Source organism: Arvicola amphibius, chromosome 1, assembly GCF_903992535.2.
Source record: "Arvicola amphibius chromosome 1, mArvAmp1.2, whole genome shotgun sequence".
NCBI lineage: Eukaryota > Metazoa > Chordata > Mammalia > Rodentia > Cricetidae > Arvicola > Arvicola amphibius.
In genome coordinates, this window is record NC_052047.1 from 69,311,092 (window position 1) to 69,334,342 (window position 23,251).

At 48.9% G+C, this 23,251-nt stretch overlaps 1 protein-coding gene across 4 annotated transcripts in view; it reads right to left on the reverse strand.

Moving 5' to 3' along the window:
• The window catches only part of Emid1 (EMI domain containing 1), a 46,536-nt gene that overhangs the window by 2,012 nt on the left and 21,273 nt on the right, over window positions 1-23,251 (reverse strand). Inside the window, exons 7-15 of one of the 4 annotated variants that reach the window (XR_005283003.1) lie at window positions 23,157-23,246; window positions 22,075-22,221; window positions 20,721-20,819; window positions 20,529-20,581; window positions 20,117-20,179; window positions 19,971-20,015; window positions 7,857-7,901; window positions 2,347-2,431; window positions 1,163-1,253 (exon numbers count right to left, since the gene is read on the reverse strand). Coding sequence is in view for 3 of the 4 variants with exons in the window: in XM_038310462.1 (XP_038166390.1) it covers window positions 1,163-1,253; window positions 7,857-7,901; window positions 19,971-20,015; window positions 20,117-20,179; window positions 20,529-20,581; window positions 20,721-20,819; window positions 22,075-22,221; window positions 23,157-23,246 (633 nt within the window). In the remaining variant the exon portion in view is untranslated. The remainder of the gene's footprint in view (window positions 1-1,162; window positions 1,254-2,346; window positions 2,432-7,856; window positions 7,902-19,970; window positions 20,016-20,116; window positions 20,180-20,528; window positions 20,582-20,720; window positions 20,820-22,074; window positions 22,222-23,156; window positions 23,247-23,251) is intronic. The other 3 variants (XM_038310462.1, XM_038310444.1, XM_038310455.1) reach the window with 3 other exon arrangements.

Sequence of the window (23,251 nt, forward strand, 5' to 3'; positions counted from 1 at the left end):
ATTCTTGGCTTGGACATACACTCCAACCTCCAGATCTTGTCTCACATTAGACTTCCTGTCAGGGTTGTCCCTCCACTTCCACCAGACACAACCATGTATCTTCTATGACCCCCCACATGATCCCCTCTTCCAAGAAGTCACCAACATCTAGCAAGAGGGTACTTTGAGTGTCTAAAGTGACTGCCGGACAGTTCCCCAGAGCCCAGCTACTCTGCAGGGCCCAATGCCCATCCAGGTCTAGCACCAGTAGGTGCTTCCTGGTTTTGCTGAAAAAAGGACTGGTTTTAGCCACGACCTGACCCTCCTTCTTCACACTTAGGTTTTATAAGAAGGGAGGTTGGACACAATATGGAGGCCTCTGGGCATTGATGTGCATATGGGCTGTGAAACAGGGCAGTGATCGGAAGGGACAAAGGACAGCCAGTGGGTGGGGACTCTCAGTGGGCAAATGAGAGACGCCATTCCTGTGAAGGGCCAGCCCCATCTTCCCACACCAAAGCTTCACCCCGGGAGCCAGGTGCGGGGAGGGGGAGGGACAGCCCCTGCCCCCAGTCAGAAGCCTAACTGCCTCTTAGGCTGCCTGAACCAGCCTTCTAGAACCTTCCCAGTATAGCTCTGCTCGGTGTTGGTCTTCACCTCTCAGAAACCTCGAGGGAAAAAACTCTGTAGACTTCTTAACCTCTGATCCTCCTCTGCTTGGTCACTCACCTATGATCCTTGCCTTTCTGAGTTCCACTGAGATGTCACCTCCAGGAAGCCCTCCTGGACTCTCCCCTCATGGTGACAGCTGACTAAGGACTTGTACACGCGAGGTAAGTGCTCTACCTTGGAACCGTGTCCCCAGCAGGCCAGAGGCCTATCTATGCTCACTACTCTGTCACTTACCTCTTCTTGGTTTTTGCTGCCGGTGCCAGCCCCCACCCCCACCCTAAGCTGTGCCAGGGCAGGGCTACATCTATTGGTTATGTTGGAGCCCGTGCCAATAGGTGGCTGCCAGAACAGGAAAGCTAGTTCGCTGTGCCAGGTTCTATTTCCTTGATGAAAGGAAGAAGCCAGTGTCTTCTGGCCCAGACCAAGCACTGGGAGGCATCTTCTTCATGCCCAAGCCTGCCCCAGGCCCTTCCTGAGAGAGTTTGCCCCTGCCTGCCCACCCTGCCATTACCTGGCCAGATGATGGCTTCCAGCAGGGTGACCCGTCTGGCCAGGAGCTCCAGCTGGGCCTGCTGCTGCAGGAAGCTCTGTAAGCTAGGAGCCTGATGGGAGATTGAGAAGAGCAGACGGTGCCGAGTGTGGCCTCTAAGGGCCGGGCTGGGAGCAGAGAGGCTGATGGGCTTCAGGGCAAGGGTCTGGACCAGTGTCCATCAAACCTTATTGTACCCCTAGGAGGTGAGGAGAGGGCATGCCTAGTTCCTCAGGTAGCCAGATGAATGGCAACTTGGAGGGAGAATGTCAGGCTAAGGATCTGGCTCCCTTGAGCCCTGGCAGGGAACTTCAGGACACACTAGGACTACAATGGTAACTATGCGAGGGAGACAGGGGCCAGGAAGGTAGGTCCTGTGAAAGTCTCCAGAAGTTTATGGGGAAACTGGTCAGAACTGGCAAGTGGTCTATTACCCAGAGTTCTCTGGGTCCTGAGTCTGACTCTGTCACCCACAGTTCCCTGCACTTTTGGAATCTAGCTGCATTGCTCATGACTTGTCTAGAGTTGAAGCCCAAGTAGTTTACAATCTTGATCCATAATCCTGTGGGCTTGGGCTCTGACTGTGTGATCCATGACCCCAGTATGTCTAGAGTTTGCTTGTTAACCTCAGTGCCTCACTGGTCAGAAGTCTGGTTTTCTTTTTTCTCTCTTTCTTTTCCTTCCTTCCTTCCTTCCTTCCTTCCTTCCTTCCTTCCTTCCTTCCTTCCTTCCTTCCTTCCTGAGACAGGGTTTCTTTGTAATGGCCCTGGCTGTCCTGGAACTCACTTTGTAGACCAGGCTGGCCTTGAACCCACAGAGATCCTCCTGGCTCTGACTCTCAAGTGCTGGGATCAAAACCATATGCCACCACACTTGGCTTAGGAATCTGATTTCATTGCCCATAACTTATTGCAAATCTCATCCTCTGTTGTCTCCACGTTCCTGAAGTCCTGTAACTATATCACCCACACTGTCTAGGGAGAGGCACACGGATGGGTCCAGGAGCAGGACCTTCCCCTGTAGAGAAGGGAAGGGTTGGGTAGCCTCTGTAGCCTATGCTTCTTCAGCCTCAGAACTGGACTCAGGCCAGTTACACCCCAGGACGGTTTGGGGGAGGCTGGTAAGCAGGGGCTGGGCTGGCCGGCCGTCTGTCTGTCTCTACTCACCATAGAGCCCAATCATTGTTTCCAAGATTAAAACCCTCTCAGCTAAAATCTTCAAAGCCTCGCGTAGTTGGTGCAACCCCTCCCCCTGTGGAGAAAGAGACAGATGCAGCCGTGATGGGGGGTTGGGAGGGGACCCCGCAAAGCCTGCCAATGGCTCCTGCCCAACCCGGGACAAGCACCTGTAGCCCTGTACCACCTGACACAGCCCAGGACCCACGGACAGCCAAACGAGACATGAGAGGGGCAGGAGGGAGGCAAGGCAGGAGGAAGCGACCCCTGAAGGCCCCCTCAGAAAGTTCCATTTGATCCTAACTGGCTGCAGATTGTGCCACTCTGGAAGCAACTCCTCTGCTTGCCCCACAGGCTGCCATCCATCAAGGCCCTGGGGAGCCAGCTTGTCTTCCATTCTCACGTCCTCTGCACAGTTCCTGTGACATCCCTGGTGCCATGTGTATTCTGGGGGCCTCTCCGCTCTCCTCTCCCCCTTCCTCTCTCCTTTCTCTCTATTTCTCCCCATTTTAAAGTCTTAATTTTTAAACATCTTTCTCTTTACTCAAATTCTTCAGATTGACCTTTTGCTTTAAGCCGCCACTCTGGCCTCACCCTAATGAGCTCTATCAGGGAGAGCAAGCTAGTGATTCTGTCCTCAGTAGAATGGGTAGTAAGTGAAGATCAAAAGGTTTGAATAGCATTGCTGCTTAAAATGAGGCTGAGCTGAGGCCCCAGCTCCGTCCCCTTCGGGAGACCAGTCCCACATTCTCTCTGCCAGCACCAGTCCCACATTCTGATACATCTTGGGGAGAGCCCGCAGCCCAGCCCCTCCCAGCATCAGCTGACGGCATCAGTGTGTTCCCAGGGGAATGGCAGTGGATCCACCAAGCTCCTTCTCTAAGGCCCCCCAGCCCCAGGGCTCTCCACTCCACCAAAGCAGAGGCTCATTCAGAGAACTCTCTCGGACTTCCTCCCAGTTTATTCTCTCCTTCCCTAGCACAGGGTCCCTGGTCTTCACTTCATGTTCCCTCCCTAAACAACTTCCAAAATTGAGTGTTTTCCAACAGAGCACCAGGATGGTGAGACAAACTATCCCAAGCCTGACAGCATCTAGAAGAGCCTCTCGGCATTTTGGATAGGGCGGGTGAAGGGATGTGTAGTATGCACACGTCTCCTTGTGTGTGTGTGTGGTGTGTGCACACGTGTGCCCATGAGGACTTATACAGAGGCCAGAGGAGAATGTCTTCTTCTTTGCTCTCCATCATATGTAAGATTTTTATTACATTTAGTGTGTGTGTGTGTGTGTGTGTGTGTGTGTGTAGGCCTCATCATGCCACAGTGTACATGTTGAGGTCATAGCCAACTTGTGGTCACAGCATGTGTGCGGACAACAGAGAACAAATTAAATGAATCGGTTCTTCCTTCCCATCACTTGAGTCCTGGAGATTGAACTCAGCCCTCAGCCTTGTGAGAAGCATCTTCCCCAGCAGAGCCACCTTGTAGGCCCCTTCCTCTTATTTTGTTTTCTACATTAATCTTTGAGATAGGGTCTTTTTTTTAAAAAGATATTTGCTTTGATTGTTTTATGTATGTATGTATGTATGTATGTATGCATGTATGTATACAGTGTTCTGCCTGCGTGTATGCTTGCAGGCCAGAAGAGGGCACCAGATCTCATTACTGATGTTTGTCAGCCACCATGTGGTTGCTGGGAATTGAACTCAGGACCTTTGGAAGAGCAGCCAGTGCTCGTAACCATTGAGCCATCTCTTCAGCCTGAGGCAGGGTCTTAAGATGAACCTAATGTGTGCCGTCTCAGCTAGTCTGACTGTCTTCGGGCTCTACTGTTTCCAGTTCACCATGTTAGGGTTACAGGCACACGTGGCACGCCTGACTTCTGTGTAGTGCTAGGGATTGGGATTAGGTCCTTCTGTTTGTGCAGCGAGTGCTCTTACCCAATTAGCCAACTTCCTCACCCCTTTTTATGTGATGTGTGTATGGTGCGTGTTTGCATTTGTACACTCACATTTTTTTGATGCTCACATTTGTGTGCATGCACACATGTGCATGTGTCTGCAGGCTAGAAGTGGACATTGGAGTTTTTCCCACCTATTTATTGAGGCAGCCTCTCCCAACTGAACCCACAGTTTGCTCTGGTAATCCTGCTTCTGTCTTCTACGCTTTGGATTTAAGGGTGGGCTTTCAAGCCCACCTGGCATTTATGTGGATCCTGGGAATTCAAACTCTGTTCCCCACAGAGCTTGCTATCTCTCCAGTTCTTACTCCCTCTTCCCTCCTGTTTTGAGATATAACCCTCTGTAGCCCAGGTTAGCCCCAAACTCACAACAGTTCTGCTTCAAACTCCCATGAGCTGGAACTCCAGACATGAGCCCCTACATCTGGCTCACCATCTAACCCACTGAAGCAATGGGTCCCCATAAGAACATCGAAGCAACGGAGAGGACTCCCAACACGTCCATTATGAGCTCGTTCATTCCCTGGGGCTATTCCTTATGCTCCAGCTGTCCTGTTGATATCATAAAGATTGAGCTACTCATGGGTCACTGAACTGCCATTTCAGCCTGGGGACCTGGGGTCACTACAGGTCACAAATGCAGAGTAATTCCCCTTTGAGTATCACGGAGCAGGATGCGAAAATGGATGATCCTGGGTCTGGGGAGATGGTTCAAAGGTAAGAGCACTCACCAATAGCGAGGACCTGAATTGGAGCCCCAGAATTCATGTAAAAAGCCACCTAATGCCCATAACCCCAGTGCTGGGCAGGTACAGAGAGAGGGAGGTTGCTGGCTGCTAGCCCAGCTGAAAAATAGTGAGCTCCCAGGTCCATTCACAAGGGAATAGGGCAGAGAAGCAGAGAATGATACATGTGCACACAACCACACACGTGTACACACACAGGCACAACACACAATCACACACAACCACACACTTGTATACACACAGGCACAACACACACACAATCACACACACGCTGCCTTGCTGCCTGTCCATGCTCCCACTGGTCTCTGAACAGGCTGCCCACAGCCTTCTAGAGTCCTTTTCTGGTTCTAGTCCATTCTCTATCCGACATTTAGAGACATACTTTGCAAACAAAAACCTGACCATACCATTCCCTCTCATTCTTTAATTTTTTTAAAAAATGATTTTTTTTAGATCTTTGAGTATCTCACTCTGTAGCCCAGGTTCAGCTTGAACTTGTGGCCATCCTCCTGCCTCAGCCATCTGAATGCTGGGATTACAAATGTGAGTCACCATGCCTGGCTCCCCATTCAGAAATACTAAAACAATGTCCCAGTGGCCACCAAGGTTTGAATTCTTTAATGTGGCCTCCTAATTTTTAAAAGCGTCTGTCACTTACTGCCTATCAAACTGTCACTCTGCAGACATCCGGGCTCACTCTGATCCCGGGCCCTTTGTACAGACTGCCCCTACTCCTCAGCTGCCCTGTGACTGGTTACGTTTCCTTCATCGCCAATACACTATAGCCCCAAACACAGCTAAATTCCTTTTGTCCTGTGACTGGTGACCCTGGCTCATGGTGACTTCTCCTGGGGACGGAATCTGCAAAGTATCGCTCCACGCTGCCCAGCCCTGAGCTTGGCATACAGAAGAGAAGTTTCGGGAAAAGCAGTGGGTTCCCAGGCCCCCTCAGGGGATTTGGATGTCTCAGCCTGTTTAAGTTCTGGCCCCAGTTTGCCATCAGTTTGCTCTGAAGAGCCAGGCCTCAGTTTCCCTGTCTGAACAAGGGCTTTCCTCTTAGCTAGGTAGAGTTAACTCAGGCCAGTCACTCAGCTCTTGCAGTACAAGACTGTGGCCACCTGGTGACACTGCTGAGCCACAGCTAAACTTGTCAGGCAGCTCAGAAAGCTGCACTACCCCTAGGGGGCGCTGGTAGGTGAAGTGTATCTGTAGAGCGTCCACAGGCTATTTCCACTGTAAGAGGATCCTTACCTCCCTCCAACAGAGCTGGTCCCTCAGCCCAGAAGCCTCATGCATCTGCACCCCAGCGAAGCCTCTCCCAGGCAGCAAGCAAAGGAAGAAATGCAGGGGGTAAAAGAAGGAAGGTGGGCAGGTAGAGGTCCTGCTACCTCTTGGAGTCCTTCCCATAGGTGGTCCTAGGTTCAAGGTCTCACCTGGGGTAGCCCAAGGTTCCCATGCAAGGATAGCTCAGCCTGGCTCTGCTGTGACCTGGATTTTCCCCATACCTTCCAGGATAGGTGAAAAAGGCCTGTTTTCTCACCCAGGGTCTCTGGGAGAGTGACGGGAGGCAGAGGTTGCTCACATGGGTCTCCCTGCTGGGTCCACATCCAGGGGGTGGGAGAGTGAGGGTGGAGAGCGGGGAAGCAAGCATCTTGGAGAGGTAGCAGGGCCCCTAGAAGTCATGGGCTACACGGAGGTGCGCTCGTGCAGGATGAGGACTACACGGCTGTATCCATCACTGACTCCATGACCACAAACAGAGAAGACATGGCTTGTGGCTGGTGCTGGCCACACCCTCAGGAACGACAGGAAGGCGCAATGACACCTCCTAAAGAGTACCCAAGCTTGCTTTCTTGCATGATGCTTACTCGACCCTATTTTCCAAATGTCTCCCATGCCAGCAGTGGCTGCCAGGTTGTGCATCAGGACATGGCTTGTTCTAGGCTCATGTGTCTTTAGCAGAGTAGACTCTCGGGCCCCAAATTTGTTCATTAGTTATCTCCACTGATCTTGAAGGTTCCCAGGACCTCACATGCATCATAAGATTTCTGAGTGTGTAAGTTTCTGGGTCTCTCTTCCCATTGCTCAATCCCTGCTATGCATGTGACAGTTTCTAGGCCTCCCTTTCTATTGTTCACAGTTTGCTTTGTAGCTGGTAGTGTCTAGATCTGCCTCATCTCATTTTCCACGGTTCTCTGTGCATATGACAATTTCTAGGTTTCCCCTGGGGACTGCTTGAAGTATGTGAAAGTACCTATTACAGATCTTTTGGATACAACAGTTAGGTCTCATGACCCCATTAACTATGTCAAACACATATATAATGATTTCAAGGTTTCCCTTCCCACGGTTCCTTGAGTCTCTATGTGTATGTTGGTTTCTAGGTCCCCGTCCTTTGTTCCATGAATCCTTTGTCCCCTGTGCTTCCCTTTTTTGTTTTCTGACTTTCCTAAGGTCCTTTTCTATTTGGGTGGATTCTGTCTTCCCCTTTCTTCCGTAGACAACAGGACTAGACACACTCAATCCCAGGATCTACTGGTGACAGAATATTTTTCCTGAGTACCCAGGGCACGGGAGGACAGGAGGAGGTAGGGTAGAGGAGGGGAAGACGGGGAGGGCAGGGGGAGATGAGGGAGGGCAGGAGAGGCAGCAGAGGACAGAGAGAGGCAGGGGAGGGCAGGGGGAGGGAGGGGAGGAGAGGGGGAGGCAGGAGGAGGCAGGTAGAGGCAGGGGAGGGCAGGGGGAGGCAGGAGGAGGCAGGGGAGGCAGAGGAGGGCAGGTTCAGGGATGCAGCTTACCCAGTGACTCTTCTCACCAGGGTCTCCTTTGGGGCCAGGTTCTCCCTGAAAGGAGAGTCAAAGTCAGAAGCAAGGAAGGGGGGCGGGGCATGAGGGAGAAAAACTCAGAACAATTCAAAATAACAGTGGCAACTTCCCAGCATAGGTGGGTTCGAGCCTTGGGGGAGGGAGGAGCGCGGCACCCAGGGAGCAAACAACAGGCTGGCAGACCTGAACAGACTTTCCTCAGCTCCCATCACATCGGAGGCAGAGGTTGGAAAAATCAGTGCTTTCCGTGAAATCGCAAAAAACCCAGGCCTTAAACTAGAGCACTCAGGCCAGGGCTAGGGAAGCTTTCTAGGACCAAGAACAAAACCAAAATGGATTTTCTGTGATAAAACTGAATTTCTGAAAGAGTGAGGTGACATCTGTAATCTAGCCATGGGGCACTCAGCACTTCTCACGAGAGAGTTCTTCAGACAGCTCCGCTCTCGTCCAGTAACGCATATGAGAGGCACCGCTATGTGAGGAACAGGAACTGTGAAGCACAGTTAAGAGAAAAATCTGACAATAGAATCAGATCCACAGCCGACTGGTGTTGTCAACAGGTATTTACTATATCCAGGATGGGCTGGAGAGCCGGCTCAAGCTTGAGAGCACTGGCTGCTCTTGCACAGGACCTGGGTTTGATTCCTAGCACTCACACGGTGGAGCACAGCCATCTGTAACTCCAGTCCCAAGGGATCCAACACCCTCTGCTGACCTCTGCAGGCACAGACATACATGCAGGCAAACACTCATACAAATAAAATGAAATTTAAAAAAATAATAAAAATCTATGACAGATATCTGGATGATCAGGATGATTCTGCAAACCTGAGCACCAGAGAGCCTAGTGGTTCATTCCTGGAATCCACAGGGGAAGGAGAGATGCCTCCTGAAACCCGGCCTGTCTTCCACACATGCTCCACCATCAAACACACACATAACAATAGTAAAGAAATTTTAAAAAATTAAAAAATTTTTAAAGATTAATTTTTTTTCCAAGACAGGGTTTCTCCTTAGCTTTGGAGCCTGTCCTAGAGATCCATCCATCTGCCTCTGGCTCCCGAGTGCTGGGATTAAAGGCGTGCACCACCACCGCCTAACCAAAAGTTTTAAAGAGAGGTGTGCTCATGAGTGGTACACCAACAGGGGCCAGAAGAGGGTACTGGGTCCCCTGGAACTGGAGTTGCATGCAGTTGTGAGCCACCTGACAGAGGTACAGGGAATAGAACTTGGGTCCTCAGGAAAGCAGTTATACACACTGAGCAATCTCTTCAGTTCCCTAAAAAATGTTTTAAAAGAATTGGTTGGGGGGACTGGAGAGATGGCTCAGAGGTTAAGAACACTGACTGCTCTTCCAGAGGTCCTGGGTTCTCTTGCGAATTAGGTTGGTATGATAAATAATAAAATAAAGAATAACAGTTATATTTTAATGGTTAAAAAGGGGAAACTCACGCTATGAGAGTGGGAGGTCCGATGTCCTATCTGTCTGGCAGGCACACAGAGAGAGCGCACCTGGGTCCTCCCACTTTCTCTCCCTAGGGTCCAGGTCGCCACGCCTTAATTAGATGTGATTGGTTGACAGAGTTTCCCCTTCAGAGTTCAATTCCTAGCAACCACATGGTGGCTCACGGTCTTTTTTTTGTAATATTTATTTATTTATTATGTATACAATATTCTGTCTGTGTTTATGCCTGAAGGCCAGAAGAGGGCACCAGACCTCATTACAGATGGTTGTGAGCCACCATGTGGTTGCTGGGAATTGAACTCAGGACCTTTGGAAGAGCAGGCAATGCTCTTAACCGCTGAGCCATCTCTCCAGCCCCCTCACAGCCATCTATAATAAGATCTGGTGCCCTCTTCTGGCATGCAAGCATACATGGAAGGAATGCTGTATACATAATAAATAAATAAATCTTAAAAAAAAGAATCAGTTGGGCTAGACATGGTGGTACATGCCTATAATCCCAGCTTTTAGGAGGCAAAGGCACAAGGATTGCTTGGTAGGAGTTCAAAGCCAGCCTGAGTTAGATAGTGAATTCCAGACCTATCTAAGCTACAATAGAGATCCTGTCTCAAGAGAAAAATAATATAAAAACAAACAAAACAAGAAATCAACTAGGATTGATATACTATGTGACAAGATGGAGAAATGTGAAGAGACATAAATTGTTTATAAAAAAATCAAAGGGTGTCGGGCAGTGGTGGCGCACACCTTTAATCCCAGCACTAGGGAGACAGAGGCAGGTGGATCTCTGTGAGTTCAAGGCCAGCCTGGTCTACAGAGTGAGTTCCAGGACAGGCTCCAAGGATACACAGAGAAACCCTGTCTTGAAACAAAAACAAAAACAAATAAACAAAAAAGGAAATCCTGAAAATAAAATTTCATTAGACATGGGGCCAGTGAGACGGTTTAGCAGGTAAAGCTACTTGCCACTAACCATGAACACTTGAGTTCAACCCTCTGGACCCACATAATGAAAGGAGAGAATCAACCATTTCAAGTTGTCCTCTGATCTCCACTTGTGCCATGACATTCCTGTGTGCACACACGTACGAAATAAATAAAATGTGATAAAATATTTAAAATTCATTAGATAGAACTAATGAAAGATTATACAAAAAATTAAGCAATTTTGAAGAAAAGCTGATTTAAACTGAAGCGCAAGGGAAAAAAGCATGCTTTTAAACACTGGGCCGGGGTCACCTCCTGACGGGTATGTGCTCTGCAAGAATGCAGTCTGGGCTCCAGGCCGTCACTGTGTATAACCGCAGTTACAGGCAAAGACAACAGTGAGCCAAGAACACTTCCCCTCGACACACTTTTTTTTTTTAATAATTTGATTTCAAAACAAAGCAAAATACACTTTGTTGTTGTTGTTTATTTGTTTTTTGAGACAGGGTTTCTTTGTAGCTTTGGAGCCTGCCCTGGAACTAGATCCATAGACCAGGCTGGCCTCGAACTCACAGAGATCCACCTGCCTCTGCCTCCCGAGTGCTGGATTAAAGGACTGTGCCACCACCGCCTGACAGGAAAACCTACTTTTAAAAATTATTCATTTTATGTGTATGGGTGTTCTGCCTACAGGCAGGTCTGTGAGCCAAGTGCGTACCTGGTGCCCAAAGAGACCAGAGAGGGAGCTGGATCCTTGAGTTATAGATGGTTGTGAGCTGCCATAGAACCTGGGTCCTCTGGAAGAACAGCCAGTGATCTTAACCACTGGGTCATCTCTCCAGCCCCCAGAGAAACTATTCCTCCTGAAACTAATCTCTAGAGTTTCATGAAAGTCTGAACTGCCTGGGAAAGGGGATACTCATTTCTAATTCCTTCTAGTTCCCAGAACACGGGGAAAGGCCCAACTGAGGGCACGTCAGAGAGTCAGAGAGCCCCTCACCAAATACCTTAAAGACAGAACAGACACAAACCACAACAAAAACTCCAGCTCCCCCGACAACCACTGCATTATTAAAACCTGTCTGCCAGTTTCTGGTTTGTCTGCTTATGTGAATGTCTGTGTGTTTGTCTGTAGTCCAGGCTAGCACGAAACTGTTGATACTCCGGGGTCACAGGAGTACGGCGCCATGGCCAGCTTTACTGCAGTTTCTTTAACTCAGAGCATCATGGCCACTGCTCAACACAGAGACAAGGCACACTGGAACAGTTCAAAGAGACTGAACACACATCAGAATAGAGTCACAGATGGCAGAAATGTTCGAATTACTTTAAAACCGACTGCTGCCGAGGGACGTGGTAGCACACACTTGTAACCCTGGGACCCAGGAGACAGAGACAGGAATAGTAGGAGTTCAACGTCCTCAGTGTGGTGGCTACGTTGGTTGTCAACTTGACTGCAGCTGAAATTAGCTCAAACCCAAAACTGGCTGGGCACACCTGTGAGGGTGTGCTTAATTAAATCATTTGAAGTGGGAAGATCTACTACTAATCCAGATCTTTTTTAAAAGATTTATTTATTATGTATACAGTGTTCTGTCTGCATTATGCCTGTAGGACAGAAGGCACCAGATCTCATTGCAGATGGTTGTGAGTTGCCATATGCTTGCTGGGAATTGAACTCAGGTCCTCTGGAAGAGCAGCCAGTGCTCTTAACTTCTGGGCCATCTCTCTAGCACTAATCGAGATCTCTCCATATGCATTCATTCTATAAATTCTGTTACTCTCTAGAGCACTCAACTAATAATACACTCAGCTACATAGTGAGTACAAGACCAGCCTGTGATGAACTAAACTGTCTCAAAAAATATAACTTACTGACTAAAGTCATATAGTGGATGGGGTGGAACAAGGAGACAGAGGCAGGTGGATCTCTATGGGTCTGGGGGGGTCAACCTGATCCAAATAGCAAATTACAGGCAGGCAGCCAGGACTACATGAGATTCTTTCTCTAAACCAGAAACAAACAAGCCCCCAGTCATATAAAGCACTCAGTTTAAAGCACAAAGGGGTACGATGGGGTGCAGTAGAGGCTTGCCTTGTATGCATGAAGGGCTTCCTCTTTCTGCAGTGGCCTTAGGTGACCCATGAAAATGGCTCCCTACTCTCTCAACCTAGAAACTCCACAAAGCCACGCAAATCAAGAGGTTCCAATCTTTATGTTCATCTTAAGGACACTGTGAGGCTGCCCAGGCCATCAGGGGTATACATAACCAAATGTTTTCCAAGCATCTGGAAGATGCCACTTTACAGAAGTAGCGTGGGCCATTCCAGGGGTATTAGACAATGTTGAATGAGCCCTGGACACCAGGACACTAGCTTTAAAAAGTGTTAAATTTTAGTTATACATGCTTTTAAAAATGCAGACATGCTGAACTGAAAGATCAGTGAACACACGTAGGTGAACAGTGTACCAACTACTGGCTCATGGTGACCAGCCATACATGAGCTCCCCAGACCCCGCCAATACATTACCCCCCCCCCCATGCCACACGGAGACAGACAATCCCACTGAAGAGGAAGGCATGGTTCCTCAGCAAGACAGGAGGTTGCCCAAAAGAGAAACTTCCCAGAAGAAACGGAAGAAACAACACTTAAGGGATGGGGATAAATTCGACACAATGTATATGCAAATAAAAGCAGAACTGCAGCAAAGGATGAAGAGGCAGAGGTGGGGCTGTGGGGACAGCTCAGTCAGTGAGGTGTCTGCTACACCAGCATGCAAGCTGAGTGTGGATTTCCATTGCTGAGGTGTGCACAAGGCTAGGCACACACACACACACACACACACACACACACACACACACACACACACTGGAGTGTGCTCCCGTGATCTCAGCGCTGGGGAGGCCGAGGCAAGAGGATCCCTGGGGGCTCAATGACCACCCGGTCTAGCTGAACTGATGAGCTCAGGTTCTGTGAGGGAGCCTGACTCAAGGGTGGAGAGTGACTGAGGAAGACACTTGATGTCAGCTTGGGCCTCCACGCACACATATGCACATGTGTGTGCACGTCAGGACACACACAGTAGAAGAATATGTAAGAGTAAAATAGCAATAGGCGACCAAGTAGAAAATAGTAACAAATACGGCAGACATCAGCCAAACACTATCAACACCCCTTGAGACATCAGTGGTATATGTGCTGGCTAGTTTTTATGTCGATTTGACACAGGCTAGAGCTACTTGGGAAGAGTGAACCTCAGCTGAGAAAATGATCCCACCAGATCGACCTGCAGGCATATTCTTAATTAGTGATTGATGTGGGAGGACCGAAAGCTACTCACTATGGGCAGTGCCAGCCCTGGTCTGGTGGTCCTGGGTGCTATAAAAATACAAAACCAAAAACGTTTATTGCCAGGCAGTGGTGGCGCACATCTTTATTCCCAACACTTGGGAGGTCGAGGCAGACAGATCTTTAAGTTCGAGGCCAGCCTGGTGTACAGAGTGAGTTCCGAGACAGCCAGGGTGACACAGAGAAACCCTGTCTCAAAAAACAAAACAAAAACTCAACAAACCTCACAAACTGAACAATCAAGCAGATACTCACATTAAATAGAAAGACATAATAAAAATAAATCCTAAGAGGCCAGATGGGGCTGGAGAGTTGGCTCAGCAGTTAAGCCCACTTGTTGCTCTTCTAGAGGACTCTGAGGCTGGGTTCCCAGCACCCACATGGTGGCTCACCGCCATCTGTAACTCCAGTTCCTGTGGATCCAGTGACCTCTCCTGACCTCCGCAGGAACCAGGTGTGGCGCACATACATATAAATACAGGAAAATCACTCATACACATAAAATAAAATAAGGAAATCTAATTTTTTAGATTTTTAGTTTAGCCTTCCAGCACCACATGACAGGCTGAGCATGGTGGCTTGTACCTGCTCCTAGAACTGGAACGCAGAGATGACAGGAAGATCCTGAGGCTTGCCCATCTGAACTCAGCTTCAATGGAATGCAGAAACAGGAAGATCCTGAGGCTTGCCCATCTGAGCTCAGCTTCAATGGAACGCAGAGACAGGAAGATCCCGAGGCTTGCCCATCTGAGCTCAGCTTCAATGAGAGACTTTGTCTCAAAACCGAACAAATGAATGAATGAATGAATGAATGGAAAGCAATAGAAGGTGCCTGATATTGACCTCTGGTCTCCATCATATGCGCACACACAAGATTAAAAATTAAAATGTCTTTTAAGTTGTCTTGGTCGTCGCAGCAGCAGAACAACGACTCACACAGAAGGTGGAACGGCACAGCTACCCTGAAAGACACACTGGCAGTTTTTCTGATGTTTTTTTTTCGGCAGGGTTTTGTGTATTCCATGCTGGCCTTGAAATCTGAAGGCGGGGATGATCTTGAACTTCTGATCCTCCTGCCTCCAACTCTTGAATGCAGGGATTACAGGGGTGCACGACCATGCCTAATTCATGTGGTGCTAGGGATGGAACCTGAGAGCTTTGTGTCTGCTGGGCAAGCAAATTCTACAAACTGAGCTGCATCCCAATGTAACCCTGGCAATTTGTTAAAAACTAATCTCTGTGGCCCAGCAATTATGCTCATCGGTCTTTTACCCAAATGAGCTAAAAACTTTGTGCCCCCACAAAAACCTGCCTATACAGCATTATTCATAATTTCCAAACCTTGGAGACAACCAAAGCATCCTTCAGCATGCAAATGGATGAACAAATTATACAACTAGACAACAGTGTTATTCAACACTGAGAAGTCACAGAAAAACAGGAAAAGATTGAAATCCGTATTACTAAGTGAAAGGAGCCACAGGAAAAGGGCTATATACTGCAAGAGTCTAACGACAGGACGGTCTAGAAGGGGCAAAACTATGGAGCAAGTAAAAAGATCAGAGGTGGTGGGTAGTCAGGTAGGGATGAAGGATGAACAGACAGTGCACAGACTGAGTGGCAGTGCATGGATGTTATGTCTGTTACAGCTTTCAAACCCTCAGAGTGAACAAATCCAAGAAAGAACGGGATCCTCGTTAGTGCAGGTCCGTCCAGTGTAAAAGAGGAGCTGTCAACAGCGGAGAGGGTGTGAATGTAGGAGGCACAGAGGCCTTTGTGCTCACACATGTGTAGTAGGGAACCTGGAATGTTAGCTGAGAGTTGTTCTCTCAAGGGAAGGAGTATGAAAGCCATTTCCCACCCAGAGGGCTGGAGCAGACCTGCTGTCTAGCCTGGTGACCTCTGCACAGTCTGTGTGGCCGAGACCTTCTAACACCAGACTCTTTTCCAGGTCCACTTTCATAGACTTGTGTTGTCGGTCAATCTACAGAACCTGCTTTATGGAAGATGTCACATGTACTTCACAAAGGGTTTCTATGTAGTCACGTGTGTATCTAGCCATCCCCAGAATAGTTTCCACCAGGCTGTGCAGTGTTTAAATACACCTAAAATAAGCAACTCCCAGGGTGTGAACCAGCACCGGCTACTGTTGCACAGAGCTGCCTTTTTGCCTCCTGTGGCTTGTGGCTCCTGCTGCCCGTGAAGGCTGCAGAGAGTCCTACACAATTCCCTCGTACATTGTTACTACACCTGTTTACAGATGACCAGAAGAAATAGAAATGGTGAGCCAAGTCAAAACTGCACAGATCCAGGAATCTTAAGGAACCCAGAGCAGGTAAGACACAAGAATACCACACCGTACCACACCTAGCCACATCACTGCCACATCTACTGAAAACTAAGGCTAAAGAGAAATGTTAAAAGTCAAAGGGTCACACACACACACACACACACACACACACACACGAGAGAGAGAGAGAGAGAGAGAGAGAGAGAGAGAGAGAGAGAGAGAGAGAGAGAGAGAGAGAGAGGAAGGAAGGGAGCGAGAATAGTGACAACTAATTTATTGTGAGAAACTATATAGGCAAGAAGGTCATAGAGCAATCACTACCTTTAAAATGGTACAAGATGATAATTTATATCCAACCTATAATTTTATATCCAGCAAAAAATATCTTTTACAATAAAGAGTACCTTAACCAGGCATAGTGGTGCATGCCTTTAATCTCAGCACTCTGGAGGCAGAAGTAGGTGAATGTCTACGAGTTCAAAGCCAGCCTTGTCTACATAGTGAGTTCCAGGACAGCCAGACATAGTGAAACCCTGTAAAGTATCTTACTATTGATTGATTGTTTTTGTTTTGTTTTGTTTTTTTTGAGACAAGATTTCTTTGTGGTTTTGGAACCTGTCCTGGAACTCCCTCTGCAGCCCAGGCTGACCTTGAACTCACAGACTGTCTCTGCCTCCTGAGTACTGGGATTAAAGGTGTGTGCTATAACTGCCAGGCTTGTTTGCTTTTCTAACTGTTTTTTTTTTTAAAGTTTTTTTATGCATTGGTGTCTGTGTGAGGGTGTCAGGTCCTTTGGAACTGGAGTTACAGACAGTTGTGAGCTGCCATGTGGGGGCTGGGAATGGAACCCAGGTCCTCTGGAAGAGCAGTCAATACTCTTAACCTCTGAGCCAACTCTCCAGCCCCACCTATTTGTTTTTTTAAGACAGGGTTTGTAGCCTAGGCTGGCCTGGAACTTACTATATAGACCAAGCTGTTCTCTTGAACATTTGGCCTCGGCCTCCCATGCATTGGCAATATAGGTATGTGCCAGCACGCCTAGTTTTCTAATTAATTAATTAATTAATTAATTATTGCAATGGTTTGAACTCAGGGCCAGACAAGAGCTCTAACACTGAGCAACACACCATCCCCTAAAAATAGTTTTAGCTAAGTTTAGGAAAGCTAAAGGATGTTCTTTAGGCTAACAGGAAATGCTATCAGTAGTATATGGTTTGATTTTTATCTTCAACATGGGAACACAGTGCATGATTCAGATTGGCCTGTGGCATGTCTGTGGGGCATTCTGACGGCTAACAGGGCCCAGTCCACCAGAGGCAGTGCCACCCCTGAGCAAGTGCTCTGGGTTATATAAGAAAGCTGGCTTGAGCATGTCCCAGTGTAACCAAGCCAGTAGATCAAATTCCGTCATGCCCTCTGCTCTAGCTCCTGCCTTCAGCTTGCACCCCAGCTTCCCTCAATGATGGACTATAACCTGTAAGCTAAACGAACCTTCTCTCTTCTCCAAGCTGCTTTTGGTTATGACGTGTATCACAGCAACAGAAAGCTAACTAGGACAGACAGAACTCTGGATCTCCAGAAAAGTACAGCATTAGAAATGATATAGCATCAGAAAACTAAAAAGACTACAGCCATCCCTCTGCATTCACGTGGAATTCATTCTCCTGTGGGTACCAAAACCCACAGGCATTCAAATCCCTCAATGAAAGGCTTAGTCTTGTATGCCACCTGCAGGTGGAGAGAAGAGTTCATCTGCCTCTAGATTCTTTATACCAATGTATCGTATACTGTATCATCAGCTGTACGCTTACCACTGTACGGCTTAAGAACTAGCACAATAGAGCCCGGTGAGGAATCCCTGCTACTCAAAGCACTGAAGCAGTAAGATCTCAAGCCCTTGAACCTTGGCTTGCATGAGCAGTTCAGTCAGACCCTGTCTCAAAATGGGGTAGAGTGGGGACTGGAGAGATGGTTCGGTGGTTAAGAGCACTTGCTATTCTTCCAGAGGTCCCAGGTTCAGGTCTCTGTACCCATGTTGGGTGGCTCAGACCACCTCCATCTCCAGGACATAGGACACCCTCTTCTGGCCTCCAAGGACCCCACCACCAGCAGTGGTAAACGCTCACATGCATATACACAAAAATAAATATAAATCTTAATAAAAAGATGGCTCGGGATGTAGCTCAGCGATAAGGTTGCCTGCATAGCATGTGCACGGCTCTGAATTTGATCTCCAGGAACCAGAAAAAAAGTGAATAATGATTTTAAAAATCTGTACATGGTCAATATGGGTTCAGAATTTTGAGGGTTTTTTGTAGTATTTTCAAATTACAATTTTTCAAATCATAGCTGCAGAATGTGCAGTGTTTAAATTTGTATTTTTTTCAAGACAGGGGTTCTCTGTGTAGCCTTGGCTGTCCTGGAACTCTCTCTGTAGACCAGGCTGGCCTCGAACTCACAAAGATCCACCTGCCCCTGCCTACTTAGTGCAGGGATTAAAGATGTGTGCCATCACTGCCTGGCTATCTTTTTTTTTTTAACGCTAACTGACTTTGAAATGATGATGACGACGGAGATGCCGATTGCATGGGCCTGAGGCTGTATGTAGCTTCAGGATAGGTGCCCGCTAATGAAGCTGCTCAATGCCCTGGGGTCAATTCTCAAAAAGGTGTTGTGGGGCTTACAATGAAAGTAGAAGAATATAGAGCTGTGCCAGGGCAGAAAGAGGATGAGACTAGGACCGCGCACACGTAGAGCACCTACTTCAGTGTGGGACACACACTCACAGTTGGTGTAATACTGAAGCATTATGTAATTCAGGACACACACTCACAGTTGGTGTCATACTGAAGCATTATGTAATTCAGGTAAAATGTGACGAAGGAAGGGACAGTGTTGTTCTTAGCAACTGTGATCAAACCAACAGAAACAGGGCTCGCTACAGAGCTATCAGTGGAAGCAACAAACCCCAAAGTACTCTATCCAGAGGGAGGCAAGTGAGTTCGCGGCTCAGAAGCAGAGCAGTGACTAACTGCAAAAGAAGACAAGGAGCCGGGCGGTGGTGGCGCACGCCTTTAATCCCAGCACTCGGGAGGCAGAGGCAGGCGGATCTCTGTGAGTTCGAGGCCAGCCTGGTCTACAAGAGCTAGTTCCAGGACAGGCTCCAAAGCTACAGAGAAACCCTGTCTCGAAAAACCAAAAAAAAAAAAAAAAAAAAAAAAAAAAGAAGAAGAAGACAAGGAGAGGAGCAGAAGGAAAGAGCAGATAAACAGATATCAGCAGTAGATGGTGACTTAAACAGAACTCTGTCGAGAATTATGCAGATGATGAAAACATTAATGAACTAAATGGCAGACTCTGAAAAATGCAAGACTCATGTAATTTACAAGAGATGTACTTTGAATACATTGGCACCAACATGCAGAGACAGCAAGCATTACAGCACTGTTGTGGCGACTCCAACAGACAACAGAACCGAACTCAGGATGAGCATTCTAGAGATGTAAGTACCAATTCCACAAAGGCAAAGGCAGCGCTGAAATCCTAAACATGTGTCTGCTTAACGACAAAGATTCAAAACACATAAAGCAAAAATTGGCTACATTAAGGAGAGAAATAGACAAATCTACATTCAGAGATGGAAAAGGAAAGAGAACTATAAGCCAGGTGGTGGTGGCTCACGCCTTTAATCCCAGCACTCAGGAAGCAGAGGTAGGCAGATTTCTGAGTTTGAGGCCAGCCTGGTCAACAAAGCAAGTTTTTTGTTCTTTGTAACAGCCCAAAGCTGGCTGTTACAAAGAAAAACCCTGTCTTGAAAAGCCAAAAAATAAAAAAGGGAAAGCCATAAAAAGGAAAGAAAAGAGAAAAGAGAGAAATACAGAGCTGAAGAGTCATGTAGAGAAAGAAATGCATATAGAGCCACAGCAGACAGATTAAAAGGGGCAGGCACTAATGGAAGGAGCTCTGAATCCCACAGGGGAGTCAGGTGCTCTGGGTTCAGGAGCCTGGGATGATGGGGTTCTGGAGGGACGGGTAGGGAGAGTGCATCACTTACCGGCAACCCCATTAACCCTTGGGGGCCAGGTTCCCCAGGCAGTCCCTATATAAGAGGGGGACAGAATTAAGTTAGCTGATGGCAGCTATCATCCAGGACCCCGCAGACTCCCCAGAATCCCCCACTGAGGTCACTGGTGTACTCACTCTCTCGCCTTTCTCTCCTGGGTGGCCAGAGGGTCCTTTGGGTCCAGAAGAGCCCGGGGTTCCCTGAACAATAAGACAGGGCCTCAGTCTTGTGCTGGGGTAGGTAGGATGAGGAGACAGGAGATGGGGACGATGAAATGGGAAGGGAAGCCCCAGCTTCGCCCAGGCCTCATAGTATGCCCAGTGCACAGCAGGCAGGTCAGACATCCCCACCCCATGTGCCGGCTGCAGCCTGAAGAATTCCCCTCCCCTTTCCTCCACCTCGAGGGATAATAGTGCTTCTTGTTGGGTGAACTGAGTTAAGAAGATTTATGGCAAGCACTTTGCATATCAAAGTATGCACTGAACGGCTGGATGAACAGACGGGAGAATGGAGTTACGCATGGATGATAGAACCTGGATAATGACTTACCATGTGTCCAGGACTCCCAGGGGCACCCGTGGGGCCAGGAAGTCCGGGGGGACCTGAATAAAGCAGGATGTCTTCAGGAACAGAATGGACCACAAGGCTAAGGAGGTTTCCACCAATCGCCATCTGATAATAGCCACAGCCCTGCTCCTTTCTACCAACCCCACCCTTACCCCAGGCCTGGATTCCACTTACCCATGGGCCCTGGGGGGCCTGGAGGGCCTGGGGGTCCAGTGGGTCCTTGGGGCCAGTGGCTGCCAGTCTCAGTGAAGGTGTTAGACAGTAATGGATCTCCTGGCGGAGGAAAGACAGCAAGTGAGTGGAGCTGGGGAGTGGGCGGGCCATCAGCCATTGCCTCTCACTTCTGCTACATAGGCTGTGACTGCCCTACAGGACAGCCTGCAGCACAGACAGGGCCACCAGTACCTGCTGCCAGGTACAGAGAGGAAGGGAACCTGGGTTCTAACCCTACCACAGTTTGGTTAGTGACATCCAGGACTCTCTCCTGTGCTGAATGAGAGAGAGAGTGGAAGCTGCCTTTTGCCAGCTGCCTACTGTGTTTCAGGCTTCTGTGCATCGAGGATCATGGGGCCCCAGAAGCCTGGCATTGTTGCCTGCACACGATAGGAACAGGACACTGAGGCTAGGAGCAAAGACAAAGAAGGTGAGGTGGAGCAGTGCTGACGTGAGAGAGCGAATGAGGAATGGTACCCAGTCACTCGCCAAAGACGAGCAGGGCGGTGTGCGCGCACGCCTTTATCCCAGCACTCGGGAGGCAGAGGCAGGTGGATCTCTGTGAGTTCTAGGCCATCCTGGTCTACAGAGTGAGTTCCAGGACAGCCAGGGCTATGCAGAGAAACCTTGTCTCAAAAAACTTAGAAGAAGGAGGAGGAAGAGGAGGAGGAGGAGGAGGAGGAGGAGGAGGAGGAGGAGGAGGAGGAGGAGGAGGAGAAGAAGAAGAAGAAGAAGAAGAAGAAGAAGAAGAAGAAGAAGAAGAAGAAGAAGAAGAAGAAGAAGAAGCAGCAGCAGCAGCAGCAGCAGCAGCAGCAGCAGATGGAGTTGAAATTGCCACTGTGTACTCCCTTGCTCCAACCTCTGGCAGCATGCGGGTAGGTCAGGCCAGGCTACCTGCAGGAGATGCCTGGGATCCATGCTGGTATTCAGTTGGGGAAGAGGCTGGAGCTACCCTGAGTAACAGGCCCAGGGCTGTGACATTGGGAGCTCAGAGTCTAAATCTTGAGTTAGGCCTGGAGCTGCCCGGCACCCCGAGGGGCTGGACTGCAGCCAGTTCTGAGGCATGGGGAGGGCCTAATGCCAGGTGAGTCTGAAACCACTCCCTATCTCCCCAGTGTGTGAACAGGGCATGCGATTCCTCCCTGGCCTCAGTGTCCTTTGGTGAACAGAGATTGGCAGTACCTGCTAAGCAGGGTGACAGCTGGGCAAGTCCAGCACGCAGGTGACACAGGATGGATGGCCACAGGTACCAGGGTTATGGCTGCTTCCGATTTAGTTACCCCACCTCAGCCCCCAGGACCCCAGGGGGACTTACCATTCAGGGAGATATGGGCATGGGGTGGTCCAACAGGGGCTGGGGGGCCTGGGGGCCCAGGAGGTCCTGGAGGTCCTGGAGGGCCCATCTCTCCAGGGATGCCGGCAGCTCCTGTCTGGCCAGGGCGCCCTGGGGGTCCCTGTGGACCTACAGTTAAGAACAGGAACGGATGGGCTTATGGGAGGCGGGATAAAGACGTCGGGGGTAGTGGGGTACGCAGGCCTGCCCTTGTCGTTCATCTGTTACAGGGATGAAGGAACACAGCATCGCGCCCTCTGTCTCAGACAGGCTGTCCTGGGATCCCTCCTGGAGGGCTTCCAGACCTCCCAGTGTCCTCCAAAGAACCCTGGTCAGAGGGGCCGGGCACTGTTATTTCTCATCTGCCTAGCTATCCCCGATCCTGGAGGCAAAGACTGGGCCAGTTCCACCCAGTACCCAGTTCAGGGTCTGCTGAGTAGAGTGCAGGAGTCAAGTGGACCAAGACAGTTTCACAGCCCAAGAATGAACAGGCATCACTGCAGGGCTGGTGAGCAGGGGCCAGGGAAGAGGACCAGGCCTGACTGGGAGTTCCCAGAGGACACTGCAATTTCTGTGCTGGATATACCCAGGAGAGCAGAACAATTTTTGTTGTTCACAAGAAAAAATGTATCCTCAATGCTCATAGTAGTATTATATACAGTAGTCAAAACTAGAAATCATATGCCCATTAGCTAATGAATGAATAAATAAAACATAAAAAAGAGGACCAGGTCTGTCCACTTTGACGACACCAATGAAAGCATCCTCTAGTCCCCCGGCAGGAGGGATGTCTACATAAGTTGAAGAGAGTCAGCCGTGGGGGCACCCGCCTTTAATCCTACCACTTGGGAAGCCAAGAAAGGTGGTTTTCTGAGTTCAAGTCCAGCCTGGTCTACATAGCAAGCTCCAGGCCAGCCAAAGGGCATAATGAGACCCTGTCTTAAACCACAAAAACAACAACAAATGATAACAACAACAACAACAACAAAAAAACCCAAAATCTCCAACCAACCCACCAATACAATACAAAAAGAAGCTTGGGAGGCAGCCCCATGGGCACTCACCTGGTGGGCCTCTCATCCTCACTGGGTCCTGACTGTCACTGTCTCCCTTGGGGCCAGTGGGCCCAGGCAGCTCCCAAGGATCAACTCTGTCTGAA